At 47.1% G+C, this 21,919-nt stretch overlaps 1 protein-coding gene across 5 annotated transcripts in view; it reads left to right on the forward strand.

The window, feature by feature from the left end:
* The window catches only part of SLC7A7 (solute carrier family 7 member 7), a 34,744-nt gene that overhangs the window by 8,941 nt on the left and 3,884 nt on the right, over nucleotides 1-21,919 (forward strand). For all 5 annotated transcript variants that reach the window (XM_044230029.1, XM_044230027.1, XM_044230028.1 and 2 more), the window contains exons 3-4: nucleotides 20,080-20,205; nucleotides 20,962-21,106. In XM_044230029.1, the coding sequence (XP_044085964.1) occupies nucleotides 20,080-20,205; nucleotides 20,962-21,106 (271 nt within the window). The remainder of the gene's footprint in view (nucleotides 1-20,079; nucleotides 20,206-20,961; nucleotides 21,107-21,919) is intronic.

A 21,919-nucleotide genomic window follows, 5' to 3' on the forward strand; every position in this document is an offset into this window, starting at 1 on the left:
ACAGAAGGAACTGCATGTGAAAAGGTGTGGAGGTGCAGAAAGGCATAGAATGTTCAGGGAATTCCCAGTGGTTGGTATGGCTGGAATGCAGGATGGGAGCCGGTGAGAAGGTGGAGACTGGAAATGTTGCCCAGGGCCATCTCCAGGACTGGTTTATACAGTGCCTAAACAGGTTAGACTTTATATAGAAAGTCAGTGGGGGGCAGGGGGGCGCTGTTGGTTGTAAGAAGGGAAGCAAAATCGGAATAACTTGGGAGAACTCTGGTGGCCACGTGGAGTGTTTTTGGCAAGTGTGAGAAGGTGGGCAGACAGGTTCAGCGAGCTGAAACCTGAGTCCACATGAAGGATAGTGAGGCCTGCGCTGTGGGCAAGGCCTTTGGACCAGAGATGGGGGATGGATAAGGAAATAGTTACAAGGTGGAATTTCTAGGACTTCAGGATGGGGGTGAGTGGGGGAGCTCTCAGAGGTGATGCTAGGGGTTGAGGCTTGGACAGGTGGGCAGCGATGGGGCCTCCATCTGAAACAGGGAAGGTGAGCCAAGCGATGAGCAGAGGGGCATTGGGCATCTGCTGGGCTGCGTATGGGGCCCTTCCCTGAGCAGTGCCTTCCTTGGGTCTTCACGACCCAGAGTTGGTCATTTTCCCATCCACGGAGTCCTGCTTACCTAAAAAAGAAACTGATGGCAAACGATGATGCCAGTCTATGACCATACAGAGGTGAGCGTACATGTGGAATTTCTAATGACCAGGTGGTGTGTATTTGCTCTCCAGGCTTCCTAACACCATAGCCCTTAGGAAATCTATCGAGTCATCAGGGAATTGCTTGCAGGGCATGGAATCAGAACAAAGGAAGAAAGTTTTGATCATGGGAGAAAAATTTACCGAATGTGACGGGCTCCGTAGAGAATGTGGAGCTGAGAGGTAGAGCAGGGAACTCATGGTGTGGTGGTGGAGATCGGCAAAAGTCGTCAGTGAAACCTATGATCTATGGTCAGACAGTGCTGGGAGGGCATGGAGAATGCCTTCCTCAGGAGATGTCTGCTTGCAGCAGTGAAGGATGAAATGGAGGCCTGGCGTGGTTGGAGTGCCCGCTCGCACAGCCCGTGAGGCCTGCTCCCTCTCTCTTTTCTCTGGCCTCTCTCTGTTCCAGCTACACCAGCCCTCTTGTTTTTCTTCCACTTTGCCTGGCCTGTTGCTGCTTCAGTGGTTTTGTACTTTGTCGTTCCTTCTGCTGGGAAGGCTCTTTCCCCAGATACCCTCGGAGCCTACCCCCAGCCCCCGCTCCATTCATGTCTTTGTATAGATATTACCTCACCAGAGACTCAGCCTGTCTAAAGTGGTGCCTCTCAGTTTCCCATCCTGTTTTGTTTTCCTTTATAGCCCTTGTTACCACCTGACATTAAATATTTACTTGCTTATTGTCTGTCTTTCCCACTAGAATGTAAACCCCACAAGAATAAGTGCTTTGTTTTGCTCACTGCTGATTCTTGGGCATCTAGAACAGTGCCTGATCTGCTGGGTACTCAGTAAAATTGTTGAATGAAGCCTCAAGGACATTCTCAGCACAGGGATGGAAAGGACAGGCAGTGTAAAGCACAAAGGGGAGAAAAAGTATGGGGTGTGGGGTGTGTGGGGGCGATTGTGGGGATGTGAGGGGACAAAGGGAGGCAAGGGGCTAGAACATGAGGCAAATAAATGTTCCTAGGGAGTTTAGGTTTTACCCTAAAGCCTCTGAGGAGCGACTGAGGGGTTTTAAGCAGGGGAACAGTGTAGCTGCGGTGGGACATCAGAGCGAGGCTGGTGGCAGAGACACAGATTAGGAAGCTCTGTGGCAATCCAGGCAGGAAGTGACAAAAGCCTGAACTAGAGCTGTGGAGTGGGAGTGTGACTTGCTTAGGAGGTGATGTCTCCAGGAAAGGAGAGGGAGGGGAGCAGATTAGAAGGCATAATCAGTATAACCAATAATACTCATTTGGATGTCCAGTGTGGGAGAGAGGTAGGTGAGGAGGGAAATATTCAGCAGCCTGTAAATCCTGAGCTGCAGGGGCTGAGCCTGTCTCAGGAGCCCCTGTATCCCCAGCAAAGAAACAAAGAGAGGAGCTTGATAAAGATTGCTTGAATGAACTGGGGTTTCTGGTTTGGGCGATTGGTAGGTGGTGGCATCACCATCACCAGGGGTGGGGAAGATGGAATCATGTTGAGTTTGAAATTTATTTGTAGGATAGTCGGTGGATTTGCCCATTCGGAGCTCAGGAAGGAGATGGGGCCAGAAATTGGCAAGTGCTTCTGACTGTTGGATGTTCCTTTTCCCAGCACTACCCTTTGTCTTTATGGAGCTCTTGGGGTGTGTGTGTGTGTGTGTGTGTGTATGTGTGTGTGCATGAGCACACTGGGGGTGGGGCAGTATGGGCAGCCCAATACAAGATTACAGTGGATTATGATGAGTGTTTTGATTCCTTAGGCACAGGGGGCCACAGGAGGAGACCTATGCTAGCCGTGGAGTTTAGAAACTCTTCATAAGGAAGTTTAAGCTGACACCTACATGAATGATGAATTAACCAAGAGTAGATAGGGTAGAGGAGCATCTCAGGTAGGAAGAACAGAATGTATGAAAATTTGAAGACAAGAAGAATTTTTTTTTTAGAGATTTAATTTATTTGACAGATCACAAGTAGGCAGAGAGAGAGGGAGAAGCAGGCTCCCTGCTGAGCAGAGAGCCTGTTGCAGAATCCCAGGACCCGGAGATCATTACCTGAGCTGAACGCAGAGGCTTAACCCACTGAGGCACCCAGGCGCCCCAAGAAGAACATTTTTGAGACTTTTTTCAATAAAGGAGTTCAGGGTGGGCTTCAATATTGAGTTTAAGGCGGGGGGCGCCTAGGTGGTACAGTGGGTTAAGCCTCTGCCTTGGGCTCAGGTCATGATCTCAGGGTCCTGGGATCGAGCCCTGCATCTGGCTCCCTGCTCAGTGGGGAGCCTGCTTCTTCCTCTTCCTCTGACCCTCCCACTGTGTCTTTCTCTGTCGAACAAATAAAATCTTAAAAAAAAAAATATTGAGTTTAAGGTAGGAAATGTTGAGAGCTGGTTTGCAGAGAGGTAGGTGGAAATGGTAGGACAGGTTGTTCAGGGCTTTATAAAACGTTCTAATTATTATTGTTATATAACAAACCACTTAAAACTTAGTGGCATAGACTAACAGCCATTTCATTCATTCATTCATTTTTAAAGTAATATCTCCATACCCAGAGTGGGGCTTGAACTCACAACACAGAGGTTCAGAGTCACGTGTTCTACCATCTGAGCTAGCCAGGTGCCCCACAGCCATTTTATTCTTTTATGGTTTCTGTAGCTCAGGAATATGGGAGGGCTAAGTGGGGCAGTGCTGCTGGCTCGGGGTCTTATGTGGCTGTAGTCAGATGGTGGCAGGAGCTAGAGCAAGGAGGTGCTGAAGAAGTTGGGCACTAGCTGGGCATCTTTTTCTCTTCAAGTTGTGCTGGGTGTGTCTTTCCATGGAGTCTCTCTGCCTGTGGACTGTGTTGAGTTTCCTCACATAATGGCAGCCCCAGAGCAATCAAACTCTTTACTTGGCAGCCGAAGACTTCAAGAATGAGTATGTCAGCAACGGAAGGAGAAGTGACACTACCTTTTATGACCTAGCCTCTGAAATCACAGGGCGTGCCTCCTGCTGTGCCCTGTAGGTGGAAACATTCACAGAAGACCACCCATTCCTGAGAGAAGAGGCACAGCCCCTATCTCTGGATGGTCAGAGTGTTAAAGTCACAGTGTATGAAAAGTGTATGGGTTGGGAGATCTTGTTGAGACAACTTTGGAAGATACAATCTGTTGCACAGACCATATTAAGGAGTTTGGTCGGCTTTCTCCTAAGGCAATGAAAAACCTTTTTAGGTTGTAAAACAGAAGAGTGACTTGCATCATTTGTGATTTAGATCTTAGAATTTGTGATTTTTATTTTTTAATTATTTTTTTTTTGTTTTTTAATATTTTATTTATTTGTGGGTAAGCAAGAGAAAGAGCACAAGCAGGGGGTGCAGCAGGCAGAGGGAGAAGCAGACTCCCTGCTGAGCAAGGAGCCCAGTGTGGGACTCCATCCCAGGACCCTGGGTTCATGAACTGAGTGATGGCAGAGGCTTAACTGACTGAGCCTCCCATGCATCCTGAATTTGTGGCTTCTAGAAAGGTTATTCCAGAGAGCCTGGGTGGCTCAGTTGGTTGAGCGACTGCCTTTGGCTTGGGTCATGATCTCAGGGTCCTGGGATCGAGCCCCATATTGGGCTCCCCCTGCTCTGCACGGAGCTTGCTTTGCCTTCGCCTTCTGCCTCCCCGCTGCTTGTGCTCTCTGTCAAATAAATAAAGTATTTAACAAAAAGTTATTCCAACTTCTGTTTGCAAAAAAGCAGGGAGACCAGTTTGGAAGCTGCTACCATGATCCCAGTGATGGTGGCTTGGATTAGAGTCATGGGATGAGAGAAGAGGAGACTGATTTAAGACTTGGCTACTAATTAGATATGGGTAGAAGCTGAGGAGGATAAGATGGCCAGGTTTCTGGCTCAGGCAACCGGACGGATGGAGCTGCCAGTTACAGGGAGTAAGACTGGAGGAGAAATAGGTTGAGAGAAATTGATAGGGTCCGTTTGGGATAGGTTGAGTTTGCTCCTTCTGATGTCCAATAGGAGGTTGGATATTCATACATATCTGAAATCCCGATAGGTGGGCTGGTAGAGATGGTCATTGAAGTCAGCAGATGAGATGATCTTGGGACAGGTTGTAGCAAGAAAGAAGGAAAGAGCTTAGGATAGCATTCTCAGGAATGCCAAGATTGAGGGAGAAATACTCTGCAAAAAGAAGAAGCATCTAGAGACATAAGGGGGAAATGGGATACGGTGAGTAGAAGAGAGCAATTTGAGGAGGAGCTGGTAGACAGCTGTGTGCAGTCTAAGAGGCCAAGCTAGGTGTGGAGGGTGTTGGCTTGGATTTAGCAACAGGTCACTGTGACCCTGGAGAGGGAAATTTCAGGGCAGTGAGGGTAGTAGAGTTAGATTCCAGAGAGATTGTTCATTTATCCAGTGAAATCTGAGTGTCTGCTATGTGCCTACCTCTGAGCTAGGCCCTCGGGATCCGAGGATGATGGTTCCCCAGTTTGCTCTCACGTAGCTCCCAGTTGCTGGATGAAACTGTTACATGAAGCATTCTATGGCGGTGTGGCTAGTGTGGTGATGTGGGAGCCCAGAGCAGCGGCAGCGTGCCCAAGGGTGGTGGGTTTATGCTCAAAAGTAGCCTTTGTGGAGGAATTGTTAGGATGAGGCATGGAATGTCATTTGGAATTGGCAAGCAGGAAGTCAAGGAAAGCCGTCTTTAGTTGGAGTGGTGGAGTGGCTGTTAGTCGAGAGAAGGGGAGAGAATCGAGAGGTACCATCCAGAAGGCTGAATCTGAAGACAGGAAGGGTGGTTGTTAGCGGGAGGGATCAAGGTTGAGGGAGGAATTTATGGGAAAGACTTAAGTCTGCCTTAGGTGGGTTTGGGGGTGTATTTCTGGAAAAGTTGGATGAAATATCCTTAACAAGAAGCTCTGGCCTGTGGTTGGAATGCTTGGGTGCCCTGAGTCAGCATCTCTCTCTCCCTTGACCAGTGTAGAGGTTCCCCTCATCCCTTCAGGAGGCAGCAGTGTGTGGTCGTGAAGAGGGTGGCATCAGGCCAGATTTATTAGTCTCCGGTTCCTCATCTGTAGAACTGGGTCTCTGTCTCATACAGGCGTGATTCACATTTTTGCCATACTTGCCTCCTTTTCTATTCAAACGGTGGCCTTTTCAAGCAGATGGAGTTTCTGCTCCTGTCATGGTGGCTCACTGTTCTTTTCTAGGTCTAGTCTTCCTTTTCAACAGCTGATGAACTCCAGCCCTGGATAGGCTAGTGTTGCTACTAGACCTTGAAGTCATTTACTGATTATTGCTTAAGTAAGTTTTTTTCTACGCATGGCTGACTTCACTCATTGCTGATTTCATTGTCAGGGGAGTCATGTGCTGTCCTCTCTGCCAGGAATTTGTCCTCTCCTCTGTCCTCCCCCAGCCCTAGCACCCGCCTCTGTGTGCTCAGTGTAGGTAACACAGTGGTCCTGGTACCCACCTGCACCTGCTTCACTGCCCCAGACTGGATGTGGTGCCACACAATGGACTTTTAGAGCACCCAGCTCTTACCCATATTCACTTTTCTGTGAAGGCTGGGGGCTGGGCCTGTACAGGCCCTGGAGCACAGCCGATGCTCAGTGCGTGCTGGCTGGCCCCACACATGAATGAATGAATGATTGGGAGTTCTGAAGGAACCTTGCTGTCCTGGTTACTGTTGGGGCGCCTGGGTGGCTCAGTTGGGTAAGCGTCTGCCTTCAGCTCAGGTCTTGATCCCAGGGTCCTGGGATGGAGCCCCACTTTGGGCTCCCTGCTCTTCAGGGAGTCTGTTGCTCCCTCTCCCTCTGCCTACTGACCTCTCTCTTTGTGCTCTCTATCTCAAATAAATAAAATCTTAAAAGTTTACTTTTCCTAACCAGAGAGGTATGCGGATGGACCCTCTTGAAGCCAGTTATTCTGGAATCTCAGGGTTCTTTGAGGATTGGTCCAGTTTCTGCAGCCAGAAGGCCCAACACCCCAGGGAGACGTCATCCCACATTCTTGCATGCAAATGGGGAGGCACATAGTGTTCTGGAATGTATACAGGCTGTGGAGGTGGTGATGGACTGAGTGGCCTCCGTTTTCTCTATCATAAGATAAAGACAGTCGGCCTGCTCTGTGCGATTAAGTTAGATGATCTGGGTGAGAATGTAAGTGACCTGGGGTGCCTGGGTGGCTCAGTGGGTTAAGCTGCTACCTTCGGCTCAGGTCATGATCTCAGGGTCCTGGGATCGAGTCCCACATCGGGTTCTCTGCTCAGCAGGGAGCCTGCTTCCCTCTCTCTCTCTCTGCCTGCCTCTCCATCTACTTGTGATTTCTCTCTGTCAAATAAATAAATAAAAAATCTTAAAAAAAAAAAAAGAATGTAAGTGACCTAACACTTTATTGTCAGTCACAAATGGTCTCTCAGGCTGCAAATTCAGTCACGTGCATCTTATTAATTCAGTCACAGGTGTCTTACTAATTTCCGGATACTTTCTACATTGTCTTTGGATGACCTAGGAGCTGTTTTAGTTTTACAGAGATCAGAAAGGAGGGCTGAAAACCTTCTTCCTCTTTGCGGGCGAGACAGAACTTTTCTCTTGACGGAGGTGGGGCTGGGTGTCCAGAAGTCTGGCTCCAGCTTCCCTTTTCACTAATGGGACATTTTTCGTCCTGGGTTCTCACAGGCAGTCTGTCCACGCTCTACCCATCAGCCAGCAACATCTTTTCAGGCTCCTGTGAACAGAGCGCTGGTCTTGAGGGATCAAGCAGAATCTTCACATCCCTGACGCTTGACCCTAGTGGCTCCATCACGTCCCTGATGCTTGACCCTAGTGGCTTGCATGGAGCAGGTCCTTCGACAAATGGCCGCTGGATGGATGAACAGGAGATAGGCCTCCAGCTACAGCTTGGCCGAGAAGGGCATTGCGTGCTTTGGGCTCTTGGGGGCTTTTGGCTGACGGCTGGGGCGACTGTGAGAGCAGGGCACAGGGGAGGGCAGATGGCTCCTCCTGAGTCTCCCAGAGCTGCCTGTGGGCTATAGAGGACTTCAGATCTCAGCATGTTTGTCTGAGAGCTTTGGCCATGGGTCCCCATGCAGCTCCTTCTGATACCAGATGACTGACTTCATGTACTTGGGGCTAATGAAGTGGAACAGCCAGGTGCTGGGCCCCCAAATGATTTTTGCCCTTTGAACTTTCTCCTTGGAAGCTGATTACTTTCCCAGAGGAGTTTTCTCAAGAGCCACTTTAGGTTGGAGGTGAGGAAGCTTACATTTCCTGTCCCATATTCACAGCAACAGACAGGCTGGGGTCAGAGCCTAGGGTTCTTTGTTACGGGGTCAGTGTAAACTTTAGCACAACCTCAGTGGCGGTGAGAGCGTAGAACTCTGTTGGTCTGATTCCCAAGGCTCTTCAGGGGTTCACTCTTGGTCTCCTCCTTTTTCTGCTTTCTTTCTCTCTGCCTTAGAAGAGACTGAGGGGATAACCTAAAGGGGACTGGGAAAGAAGTTAGGGACATTGGGTCCCCACCCTGGCTGTACATTGGAATCAGCTCAGAATTTAGAAAAATGCTAATGGCCCCTTCCCCTCCCACCTGTTTCCCCAACCAAGTAAATCCAAACTGCTGATTAGAAGAATGGGAATTGGGGATGCCTGGGTGTCTCGGTCAGTTAAGTGTCTGCCTTCGGCTCAGATCATGGTCCTGGGGTCCTGGGATCAAGTCCTGTGTCGGGGCTGTCTGCTCAGCAGGGAACCTCCTTCTCTCTCTCCCTCTGCTGTGCCCTATGTTCATGCCCTCCCCCTCCCTCCGCTCTGACAAATAAATAAATCTTAAAAAAAAAAAAAAGGGAATTGGCTTGGAGAATGAGAATTGGGGGAAAGTTGCTGCTAAGAACTGATGGGGGCCTTGGAAAGAAAGGTTCTCAGTTGGCACTGTCCTTTAGAATTATGTGGGGGAGCGGGGAGCTTCAGGAATGTGCTCATGCCTGGGCTCTACCCCAGAGTCACTGACTTCTTTGTCCAGGGTAGGTTGGAGCCCTGGACTTCGTTAATGCTTGTCAAGTGATGCCACTGTGCAGCCTGGATAGAGGGGCTCTGCGTTAAGTGAAGGGCTGGGGCTTGTTCTGCTCAAGGTGGTTCTGTAGGTCATGATTTCACTTAGTGAGTGCCTTTACCTAGCACATCCAAAGCAGGTAGGTCATCAGACTCCTCCAGGAAACCCTGTCTCAGGCCTCTTGCCTTAGAACTGCTGGGTTGGAGCCCTGAAGCTGTAACATTCCCCGGGTGATTCTGACGCTCACTCAGGCTTGGGGTCCTGTTTCTGAGGACCTGAACTGTACCGGGATGAGCAAACCAAGAAGGAGCTGATGGACAAGGGCTAGCCAGCTTTGAGAAGGGAGCAAATAGTGTGGCTTAATAGAAGGGCCTCCTGCTTGCTCCCTCCTTCAAAGTGGTGCAGAGCTACGGCGACCGACATGCTGGCTGAGTTCCAGGAGGCAGAGAAGGATGCCTCTGGTCTGGTGACCCATAGGGTTTATGCTTGGCTTGTCTTCTTGCCACATGCTTTCACCCATGACGTCTGAGTGAGCAGAATGGTTCTGTAGCCTGAAAGGTAAAAGAATTTGAGGACCTTCTGCTGTCTGAGACCTATAACAGCACCTAGGAAGGGTGGGGGAAACAATACATCAAGGAAGCCAGGAAGAAAAAAATGTGTGTGTGTGTGTGTGTGTGTGTGTATGTGTGTGTTTAAGAGTTTATTTATTTGACAGAGAGAGAGAGAGATAGTGAGAGAGGGAATACAAGCAGGGGGAATGGGAGAGGGAGAAGCAGGCCTCCCAGTGAGCAGGGAACCTGATGCGGGTCCTGATCCAGGACTCTGGAATTAGGACCTTAGCGGAAGGTAAGAGCTTAACGACTGAGCCACCGAGGCACCCCAAGAAAAATGTTTTTTAAGGTGTAGAGAGTAGCCTAACCCATACAGCAGAGAAAGGGAGGAGAGACTTGAAGTTTGTAGGGTTAGGCAACAGACCGGAAGCTTTTTCAGAGAGCTTACATGTGGTTGTTCTGAGGAAATGACAGCGATAGAACATTCTGGAGACATCTGGATATAGCAGGCCTTGAGCAAACCAGTTAAGAGGTTCAGCAGCTCCCCAAAGGCTGTGACTCTGATTATATGTAGACCAGCCTAATGCAGAGACACGCGGTTTTCCCTGGAGCAACATACCGCAAAGCTTGCTCGAGTCAGTTAAGCCCACCGATGGCTATCCTCTTGCTGTCGTTTGGGTTGAATGATGTCACCAGTCAGGAGATACCTGAGGTATGTCTCTGGTAACTTTGAAGTTCAAGATAGAGAACTGAGTGGAAGGTAGCATCTTCATGTCTGTCCATTGAAGGCTGGGTATATGAAAGCAAAAAGAGAACCTAGAACAGAGTCCCCGACTGTGAATGCTAACATAGCAGAAGGCTAAACTCTGGCAAGGGATAGAGCAGATTTCATAGAGACTGGGGGAGAGATGTTTAATACAGGTTTCACCTGAAATTTTAGAGGAAAGGAGAAAAATGCACAGATGAAAGTATAAATCTGGGTATTCTGGAGTCTGTGAGGAATTTTAGGGAAGAATAAAGGTGGAAAAGTTGCTGAGTAATGCATTTAGAAAAACAGGGTAGAAGATTGGGAATGATGCTTTTGTACTCCTATTCTGTAAACATTAAATAAGGCCTATAAACATTTGCTTTTTACTTTTATTTGCAAGGAGGAAAGAATTTCCTATTTGATTAGAATAGGACCGGGAAAGCATATAAACCTTGCTGAGAAATGGCGGGTTTCCTAGAAAAGCTGAGACTGATGTGGTGTGTCAGAGAGAGCTTCGCTTGTATCAGGATCTGCCGTAGAATGAGATGACGCTTGCTCCCTCTGGGCAAGGTCGAGTTTTGATTCTTTGGATTGCAGTGAGAGGGAAATTTCAGTACTCCCCAAGACACAGAGACCTGTCAAAGGATTTTACTTCCCCGTTTTTTCATTCTGACAAATGCAGTGAACAGTCCCACCCTGTGCTGCCTTGGGCTCTCTGCCTGCAGATGGGTTTCTTCTTACAGCCAAATAGAAGTCTTTCTTCTCCCCCCCCCCCCCCCCCCCCCCCCCCCCCGGCCTCACCATTATGTGGCCCATCTCTTAGGGAACAAAGACACTAGCCTCTGTTAATCTGTCCGCCTACCTGGGGAAGAATTATTACATGGTGCTGTCAGAGACTCTCAAGTTCCGCTTGGGGAATTTTCCTGAAGGTCTCCTATAGCAGTAGTGCATGGAAATAAATCCCCATCCTACGGGAAGAAGCATGGTGGAGAGAACAAGAGGATAAAAGCAAAAAGAAGTAGGAACGATGTGATTGTAGGTAAAAACTGCCCGCCATCGGATCACAGGGAGGAGAAATAGTGTGCTTTCCTAAAAATCACGACAAAATTTGTACAAAAGGGAAAATAAGGCAGTGATGGAAGTCTCAAGTCCTTGAGCATTTTTTGCTAAAATCTTTTTCATTCCATTAGAAGCAGTACCTCTATAATTAAAAAAAAGTTTATTATAAAACAGTTCAAACATACAAAAATAGAGTGAATAATGTGATGAACTCCCAGGGTTCAAGCACCAGCATGAATGATGAATCACCCTTGTTTTATCTATACTCCAACCACTCCCCCTTATCCCATTAGATTATTTAAAGCAAATCCAAGACATTATACAATTTAACCTGTAAAGGCTTCAGAATGAGTCGCTAAAGGATAAGGATGTTGCTATTGTTTTAGTATTATTAATTTAACATAACCAGGGGAAATGTGGGATTCTTGTGTGAAAGTGACTCTGCGTACCCAGAGTTTGTACCTTCCAGAAGAAGAAATCGTGTATTTCCTCAGAAATACACTCTAAATTTGGGCAGAGATTGCAGAAAAGTTCAGGGAAAACAATTTATAATCTCATAGCTAGGGACTCAAAAAAAAAAAGGACCAGTAGCTTCTCTGAATGAAATTTTCACCTATTTTATCAGAATTCTCTTATTTAGGAAGAGGAGAGCCATGTGAACAAACTGGTAACTGAAGCTTTTTGATAAACTTAGATTTTTAGAAACGAGATCCATAAGCGATGGTGAGAGGTGGTATAATGAGGACTAAATGCAGGAGTGACCCAGAACTGTGAGAAGAACACCGGAAGGTCGGTGCCCAGCTTCAGCCTAGATCTGTAGAACCGACTGCAGGGGATAAAAAGCTCTAGAAGCAACAAACAGAGTGAGAACAGCAAGGGCAGTTAGTTCTCTAATAACAGATGGTGGAGAGAAAGGAGAAGGCCATAGTCCCAGTTTCCCTATCTTTACATAGCAGAAAGATTGCTAACCTAGTAAAGAGTCAGTAAAAAACAGATCCAACAGGCCAACAAAAAAATGAAGACCAGGAGAACTGAGGAGATAGTAATAAAGCATGGCATTGCTTTAAGTGTTCCTAACTATCCACTTGCCGACAAATGGAAAGAATTTATAACTAGCTCAAGCATTCTCCCATGAGGCATATCCCTGATCTTAAAGAGCAGGAAGGGTGTGAAAAGAAAGCTGTTGAGTGAGGTATTAACTAATTTTCCTATTGCTGCTGTAACAAATTCTGACCAATTCGGTTACGTAAAGCAACACAAATTTAGGGGCACCTGGGTGGTTCAGTCAGTTAAGTGGTTTTCGCTGGGGTCAGGATCTCATGGGTCTGTTTTTTTTTTTTTTTTTTTTTTTTTTTTAGATTTTATTTATTTATTAGAGAGAGAGATCACAAGTAGGCAGAGATGCAGACAGAGGGGGTGGGGCGGAAGCAGGCCCCCCGCTGAGCAGAGAGCCTGATGCCGGGCTGGATCCCAGGACCCTGAGATCATGACCTGAGCCAAAAGCAGAGGCTTAACCCACTGAGCCACCCAGGCGCCCCGGATCTCATGAGTCTTGAGATGAAGTCCTGCATCAGGCTCCATGCTCAGTGGGGAGTTTGCTTGAAGATTCTCTCCCTCTGTCCCTCCCTGAATTCCCATGTGTGCATCTACTTACTTTCTCTCTAAAATAAATAAATCTAAAAAACACACAAGTTTATTATCTTACCTGTAGAAGTCTGAAATGGGTCTCATTGGGCTAAAATCAACATATCAGCAGTGTCATGCTACTTTCTGGGTTCTCTAGGGAAGAATCCATTTTCTTGCCTTTTCTAGCTTCTAGAGGAGGCCCATATTCCTTGGCTCTTGGTCCCCTTTCATCTTCAAAGCTAGCAGTGGCTAGTCAGGTCTTTCTCACATTGCATCACGGTGACACCAACCCTTCTGTGTTCCAGGGCCATTATTGTGCCCACAAAAATGATAATCCAGCTTTCTGAGGAAGAGGTGGATTCTGAGCATTCTTTTTTTTTTTTTTTTTAAATATTTTATTTATTTGACAGAGAGATCACAAGTAGGCAGAGTAGCAGGCTCCCCGATTCTCAGCATTCTGCACTAAATAATTTGAAGTTGATTCCAGTCTAAATTCTAGGCTCATCTGTTAAACCTGGTTAGCAGTGTATGAGGAAAAGAAAGGAAGATCTCTAGTCACCTTATGGATTCACTAGTAATAAACCATGCTAAGCTAACTTCATTTTTGGCTCAATTTTGGCCTCATTTTGGCTTAACTTTAATTTTTTATTCAAGTATAATATAAAAGGAACAGTGCATGTGTCCTAAGTGTACAGGTTGATGCATTTTCACAAATTCACATACCTGTGACCATCATCCACATCAAAAAGCCAGCCCCCTGAGCCCCTCTTGTGTTCTCTCAGTCACTCCCTCTTGTCCTCCATGCACACACAAAGGGAAAATGCTATCCTTCTTAGTAGCATAGATTTGTTTTGGCCATTCTTAAGTAAGTGGATATACAGGATATGCATTTTTTTGTGTGCCTGACTTCTTCACTTAATATGTTTGTAAAGTTCATATTTTTATAGTTGTAGATATTTCATTATTTAGTATTCCACTGTATTTAGCTGCTCTACTCTTGATTGGCATTTGATGATTATTTTTGCAGTTATTATTATTATTTAGAGATTTTATTTATTTATTTGACTGAGAGAGACACGGTGATAAAGGGAACAGAGGCAGGGGGAGTGGGAGAGGGACATATATATAGTCCTCCTGCTGAGCAGGGAGCCCAATGCGGGCCAATCCCAGGACTCTGGGATCCTGACCTTAGCCGAAGCAGAAGCTTAATGACTGAGACACCCAGGCGCCCTGCAATAATTTTTTTAAACTAAACTCTATACCCAACACGGAGCTCGAACTTAGGACCCTGAGATGAAGAATCATACACTCTCGGGTTCTTGACTGGCTCAGCTGGTAGGGCATGTGACTCTTTGTCTCAGGGTCCTGAGTTTGAGCCCCATGTTGGGTGTAGAGATTATATTTAAGAAAAGAAAAAAATCACATGCTCTATGGAACTGTGGTTATTTCTAAAAAGCGATGAACATTCTTGTGTAAATATGTGCTGTTTCATTTGGATCATTGGATATGTCATTAGAATGCAAGAGCAGAGACGCATACGGATTTTAGAAAAGTTCCTGGCAAATTCTCATATATTTTTTTTAAATTTATTTTTTATTTTATTTTGTTTTTAAAGATTTTATTTATTTATTTGACAGAGAGACATATATTTATTTGACAGAGAAAGAGAAAGTACAAGGCCCCGGGGAGGGAACAGTAGGGAGAAGGAGAGGCAGGCTCATGCTGAGCAGAGAGCCTGACATGGGTCTCTATCCCAGGATCCTGGGATCATGACCTAAGCAGAAGGCAGATGCTTAACCGACTGAACTATCCAGGTGCCCCTCTCATGATATTCTGGTTGAAGAGGTAGAAAAAGGTGGACTAGATAAGAGTAGTTTGATGGATTCTTGGTCGATGTAGAATAATGACAGCATAGGGGAAGGTCTATAGTCATGACTACAGGGCTCTGCCTATCTAGTCAACATTTTTTTTTTTTTTAAAGATTTTATTTATTTATTTGACAGATCCCAAGTAGGTAGAGAGGCAGGCAGAGAGAGAAGAAGGGAAGCAGTGTCCCTGCTGAGCAGAGAGTCCGATGCAGGCACGATCCCAGGACCCTGAGATCATGACCTGAGCCTAAGGCAGAGGCTTTAACTCACTGAGCCACCCAGGCACCCCTCTAGTCAACATTTTTGTCAATGACTTCAGGGAAGACTCAGAGAATGTGCTAATCAAATTTGCAGATTTCACAAAATTGAAGATTTTTGACATGCCTGATAAAATTAAGGGGGAAAATCCATTTTTAATAGTTGGGAATGATCTCTAAAAATTTCAGAGGAAAGTTGCTAGGAATAAATGTTAACATCTCATATTTGGGATTAAAAAAATTACTTTTAGGGCATCTGGGTGGCTCAGTTTAAGTGCCTGCCTTTGGCTTGGGTCATGATCCCTGAGTCCTGAGATTGAAGCCCACATAGGGCGCCTTGCTCAGCGGGCAGTCTGCTTCTTCCTCTGCCACTCATCCTGCTCATGCTCTCTCTCAAATAAATAAAACTTTTTTTTTTTTTAAGATTTTATTTATTTGTCAGACAGACAGTGAGAGTGCATGAGTTAGAGGTGGAGGGAGAAGCAGGCTTCCTGTTCAAGAGCCTGATGCAGGGGAACTTGATCCTAGAATGCTGGGATCATGACCTGAGTCACCCAGGCACCCCTCAAATAAATAAATAATTAAAAAAAAATAAAATCATTTTCAAAAATCACTATTATAGGCCCAAAAGGGGGATAGGGAAATGCTCATCAGTTTGAGGTGGGATTGTAGTTGACAGTGAATTCAAAATGAGACCCCTTAGTCTGCAGAAGTGTCTGGAGTGTTCTGTGTGGGTCTCCTGTTTTTAGGGACATCCTGACAAAGTGAAGTGAATGCAGAGGGGAGAACCTCGGTGGTGAGCAGCCTGGCAGCCACATTTGCACAGTGGAGGCTGAAGAAACTGGGTTTTTAATCTGAAAGGGGGAAGCTTCCAGGGGGACAGGATGTTAATCTTTGATAAGAAGGGCCATTATGGGGATGCAGAGTTAGCCAAATTCTGTGTGGTTCCAGAGGCGGGGTCTAGGACTACTGGATAGAAGTGGTGAGGAAAAAGTTTTTGGCTTTATGGAAGGAAGAGCTGTTGATCTCTTTAAAAAATGGGATGAGTTGTCTCATAAAGTACTGAGGTTTTATAGTCCCTGGGAATTTGAAGCAGAAAATACGCTGAATAGTGGCCTATTCTCTGTATATAAAACTAACAGTGCTGGAAGAAAACAAAACATCCCCAAAACTAACAGTGTGGGGAGAACTGTGGGGTTAATGTTCTTTTTCAGGGACTGTTTAGTGTGGCATCTAAATCAGATCTGGGCATCCGATCCCGAGTGGGCCTACGCACTTTGTTCTGTTCTGGATCAACCTATGTGGGTGCTTTCCTGGCTTTTGAGTTCTCTGCAGCCATTGCTGGGCCTTAGAGCTATAGGACTAGCCTGCTTGCTCCTCCAGGAGAGCCCCTGACCATTTAGGAGCATCTCCCCGCCCCCTCCCTTTTTTTTCAGGATTTTATTTATTTGAGGCGCCTGGGTGGCTCAGTGGGTTAAAGCCTCTGCCTTCTGCTCAGGTCATGATCCCAGGGTCCTGGGATCGAGGACATCAGGCTCTCTGCTCAGCAGGGAGCCTGCTTCCTCCTCTCTCTTTGCCTGTCTCTCTGCCTACGCGTGATCTCTGTCAAAAAAAAAAAAAAAAAAAAAACCACTAAAAAAAAAGGATTTTATTTATTTACTTGGAGAGCAAGCAAGAGAGCATGAGCTGGGGGAGGGGCCAAAGGAGAGGAAGAAACAGACTCCCCACTGAGCAGGGATCCTGGTGCCAGATCCCAGGATCCTGGGATCACGACCTGAGCCTAACGTGGGTCCAAGTGACTGGGCACTGAGCATCTCTCTTTTTTTAAAATAAAGATTTATTTATTTAAAAGAAAGAGAGTGTATGCATGAGAGTATGAGAGGGCGGAGGGTCAGAGGAAGAAGCAGATTCTCTGCTCCGTGGGGAACCCAACCCACTTACTTGATCCTGGGACTCAGTCCTGGGACTCCAGGATCATGACTGAGCCACCCAGGGGCCCAGAGCATCTCTTGAGAGGATTGTGAGAGTGGCTCCTTCAAAGCGTCTTCCTCCAAAGCAGGTCAAAGCAGGAATGGAACTGCATGTGAGTCAAGGGTCCAAGGTGATTTCAGGCCATCTTCTTGTGGACTTGGCCCAATGTCGGGTGGAGATGGAATTACACCCTCGAGGTAGGAGGGTAGGGCATTTCTGTCCTTGAAGCTGACTTGCAGTTGCCTCCATATTACTCTAATGCTATGGTCCCCTCCTTTCCCTGCCTCTGAAACAGGAGGTTGGGCCTCACTGTAGGAACAGTACACTCGGCTGGGCTTTGGGGTCTCCGGTGAGCTGTGTCAGCTGTGGGTGATGCAAAGAGCCCAGTCAGCGGTGCTCCTGGCATACCCATTCCCTGCCCCCATAGCCAAGAGGCCCCAAGGAAGCTGGGTGCTGGAGAAGGTGAGAGCCAGCTCTCTTCAGGCAGTTCCTCTGCTCCTGGTTTCTTTCCAGAGGAAAGGTCAGGCCGGAAGATGGGTCAATGGCTGAGAAATAAGGCTCAGGTACTGGGGAGGGTGAAAAACCGGCAGGTCAAAGGAGGGGTATGAAATGGATGGATACAGAATTGACGTAGAGAAGTGGTAGGGATGAAAATGGCAACGTCCATTGTTTTCATTTCAGAATTTGTTGTAGTAAAGGGCGGTGAGTTGTCTGTTTGCTGCCCACAGGCCTTGGCAAAACTGAGAGCAGCTCCCTGTGGCACATGGCTGTAGACTGAGCCAGAACTCGGCCTGTCCCGGCTTGGTGTTGTGACTGTGGGTCCCTGAGGGCTAACTGTCTACCTCAACAAGGTGATCCCTTCCCTTGTGAATAGTGCAGCATCAGGTGCCCCTGGTGTTGTGTTTTTTTTTTTTTTTTTCCCCCCCCTTCAGTAAGCTCTGGACCCAATGGGCCTTGAACTCAGGACCCCAAGATCAAGAGTTGCGTGGTCTACTGACTGAGCCAGCCAGGTGCCTCCCCCTTTTTGTCCCTGGTCTGTCTGTCTTTTTAAAAAATTTTTTAAAAGATTTTTTTATTTATTTCAGAGAATGAGAGAGAGAGAGAGAATGCAAGTGAGCAATCCTGAGCAAGGGGAGAGGGAGAAGCCCAAGGTGAGGCCTGATCCCAAGATCCAGAGATCATGACCAAGCCAAAGGTTAAGGGAAGGCAGATGCTTGACTAAGCCAGGCAGGTGCCCCTGTCCCTGGTGTTCCTAATCAGAAACCAGGGCTGGGGGACACCTGCACCTGGGTGGTTCAGTTATTAGGCGTCTGCGAAGCGTCTGCCTTCAGCTGGGGTCATGATCCCAGAGTCTTGGAATCGAGCCCCAAATCGGACTCCCTGGTCCCGATGGGGACCTGCTTCTTCCTCTCCCACTCCCCCTGCTTGTGTTCCCTCTCTCGATTGCTCTGTCAATTAAATAAATAAATAAAATCTTAGAAAAGAAAGAACGAAAGGAAGAAAAACCTGGGCCAGGTCCTGTTTGTAAGGCCGCAGCAGAGACCAAGGGTGAGGCGTAGGGGCTACACAATGGAGAGAAGTTGCAGGAGGGCTGATGGCTGGCTGGAAACAGAAGTCCAGTGGTGATTAAAGGATGGGTGATTGACTGCGGAGGATTAACAGGTCTGAAAGATTAGTGGAGGCTGAGATACAGACACTTCTGTCACTTTGTGGGGTGCTAGTGGAGACTGTGTGCTTGTCCTTAATTATTAACTTAGAATTGAGGAATTATGGGTGTAGTCTTGCCCAACCCTGTGATACTGTTTGGTTGTTTATTGTCTTGTTTATTAGGTAGAAAGGCAAGTGTTTGTGTAGGACTAGGATGCCCTTTCTAGGGAAGAGGAAAAAAGAGCTTGGGCAGCCAGGAGACAGGAGGGGTGCAAAGGAGGGAGAGGGAGAGACAGAAGACGATCCAGCTGTTCCTTGAGGTTGGTCTTAACTGCTTCTCAGGATGAAGATGCTTCCGGGCCAGTGTGGTGAGGCCAGGACACAAGAAAACAGGAGGATTAGGGACAATGAAGGACCTGCCTCTGCCAGAACTGAGACAGGGAGGAGGCTTCCTGTGAAGCATGCAAGCCCAACACCAGACCTCCCTTTCTCTACTGGGAAAGAAGGCAGGCTGATTCTGACCTTGCCCTTGGAGCTCTTATAAGGACTGGCAAGCCTTCCACCTCAAGCTCCTGTGGCTGAGCTGGGAAGGCAGGGGCAGTGAGGTGATTGGCTTCCACAGTGGAGGTGGGCTGCAGGGGCCTGCCCACTTCAGACGCTGGTGTAGGATCCAGAACATTCAGTGGGCTCTCAGAATCCTTTCTTTTCACTTTCTTCGCAGCCACATCCTGGGACTACGGGGCAGCCTAACAGCAAACGTGGGCTTCCTTTCTTGAATTTTTTCTTCAGTAGTGGATTGAAATTTTTTTGGGGGAAAATAGATTTCCCCGAGATTCTGACAAAGGCTATGGACCTTTTTCTTAGAAAAAATGCATATTCTTTGGATATGTGTACTTAACTATTTACAAGGAATTTCAGGCCTTGTGGAAGCCCTAGGTTAAGCACCCTGGCTCTAAGGGTGATCTCTGAATTTTCCCAGAGCTTGTAGGGGTAAAATTATTGCTTCTACCCCAGGGTAGGACTTAAGGAATGTTTGTGGCTCATTCTTTTGCATTGTCCATCAGGAAAAATGCCATTCCCACTCTATAGGAACCTTGGCTCCAAGGATCTTTCCAAGTACAAAAACAAGTGGCTGAGCTGGCAGGCAGAGCAGGAAGTCTGGCCCCCATTCTAATCCTTGGCCACACGTCCTGACCTGCTGGCCCAGCACTGGATAAGTCACAACAGGAATCGCCAAGGTTAACAATACCATAGATTGCTGAGTCCTGGAGGCTATATCAGGAGGTAAAGGGGTGCAAAGCTGGGAGGACAGTGACTTTTCAAAGCCATAGCCAGAAAACATCACTAATCCTGTATGGCTGCCAGTCACCTCCCACTGCTGGGAGCACTGTTGTGTGTAAGCAAATCCAGTTACTTTGTTTCCTCCCGATTAAGTGCTGACGGTATATGTGGTGCTGCCTACACCTCAGCGGGGCCTTTGAATGCTAATGCTGAGGACCTGCTGGGCAGAGATTTCAAATAGCTCAGGTCTTTGGCCAATGGGTCTGTTTTGATGACTGCTTCTGGAAGTAATGCTTGGGGGTCGTAGGCTCTCTGGGTGGTAGGGTCATTCATCGATCAGAATTCTTATTTTTTCAGGTCTCTTAACCTTCATTAACTGTGCCTATGTCAAGTGGGGAACACTGGTACAAGATATCTTCACCTATGCTAAAGTGTTGGCACTGATCGCCGTCATCATCGCAGGCATTGTTAGACTTGGCCAGGGTAAGCTGGAATAGCAGTGAACTCTTGTGCATTTTCTTTGCGTCCTATTTCTTTAAATGCCTTTTGTGCATTCTCATTTGCTAGGTGACATGATTTACATTTTATAGAGGAGGAGACTGAGGCTGCAGAATTAAGTATCTTGCCCAAGTCCCTAACTCCTGGTACGTCAGTGGGGATTTGTACACAGGCTGACCTCAAACCTGTCTTCTCTGCATGCTCCCAGAGGCTGATCTTGGCAAAAGGGCTGATCGTCATGCCCTGGGAGTTGGCTTTAGCCGCCTGTCTAGCCCAGTGGTGTAGCTATGTTTGGTTTACCCTTGGAAGTTCTGCAAGGGCAGAAATGAACTCCTTGTACCCACCCCCCTCCAATTTCCAGGCAGGAACACTAGTCTGCCCTGCTAGTCTGTTGCCCTGGGCATAATAAGCGCTGTCCTTCTTCCATCCCGTACCAGCTGTTTGTAGTGTTAGAAAGCGGGTAAGGATGGGGCAGCTTATAGGGCAGGACAGAACCACATCACTTCTGTTCTATAGGCCTTCTGCTCTGTAATGGTTCCTTACCCTAGCAAGCTGCCCCCAGTCTTTCCTGTCAGGATCCCCATGCTGTCTCTGGTTCCATTTTAACAGTGTCCTTGCTGCGGAAGGGGTTCTAAGCCCCTCACTTGCGGTGAGCGCCATGTTCTTCACCTTTTCCGGATCACTTTGAAGCTGGGGGTAGGCCGCTAATCCTTCTGCCTTTGCATGTTCTCTGGATTCTAGGAGCCTCGACTCACTTTGAGAATTCTTTTGAGGGTTCATCATTTGCAATGGGTGATATTGCCCTGGCACTGTACTCGGCTCTGTTCTCTTACTCGGGCTGGGACACGCTCAACTATGTCACTGAAGAGATCAAGAATCCTGAGAGGTAGGTATCTCCCCATCAGTTTTCCATGGCAGTAAGGATAGCTATCATTTACTGAGATAGCTCACCATAGCCACCGAGACAGATTTTACCAGCTCCACTTGAATAGATGCGAGGCCTAAAGGCCAGAGAGATAGCTTGTCAGGGCTAACCGCAGGCCTTTTCCCATCTGTCCTTTCATTCTTCCAGTAAGTACAGCAGGTTGTATCTGTTCATGTGTGCTTTCTCTTAAGGGTTTTCCTTAATATTCACCTATCCTTATTCCCACATAATTTTAGGTCACAGATGCCCCCAAACTTCCCTATTTTCTTTTCGAGCCCTTCCTGGTTTCTCAAATTTGTACTGACATAGTGGTAGATGTCAGTGTTTAACAGCATTATTTCAGCCTTGTTATTCTAAATTATTCCACAGTTATGCAGAATGACAAGAGCACTGGACAGGGAGTCAAAGGGTCTGGAGCCTGTCTTTCCACTGATTTGAGTCCCCTGCCAAGGCTGCCAGCTTCCTTATCTGTAACTTGAGGGGGTTGAATGATGTGATCTCCAGAGCCCTTCCTGGCTCTCAGATTCAATGATTCTTGGAACTAAGATGTTCCAAGAGTGGAGTGGAGTTTCTGTAAATTTTTAAGTCAAAACAATAAACTCCTCTTGGTGCACAGCCAGTGTTGCAATCCTGGGAGCAGAAGAGAGAAGTAGGACTGAGGCCCTGGGTCAGTGGTGGTGCTTCCACCTACTGGACAGAAGCTAAATGACTTGAGTATGCCCCCTCCCCCACACTGTTAAGAATGTTTATGAAAGTCATAGCTTTATTGCTTTA

Source organism: Neovison vison, chromosome 13 (genome assembly GCF_020171115.1).
Source record: "Neovison vison isolate M4711 chromosome 13, ASM_NN_V1, whole genome shotgun sequence".
Lineage (NCBI taxonomy): Eukaryota > Metazoa > Chordata > Mammalia > Carnivora > Mustelidae > Neogale > Neogale vison.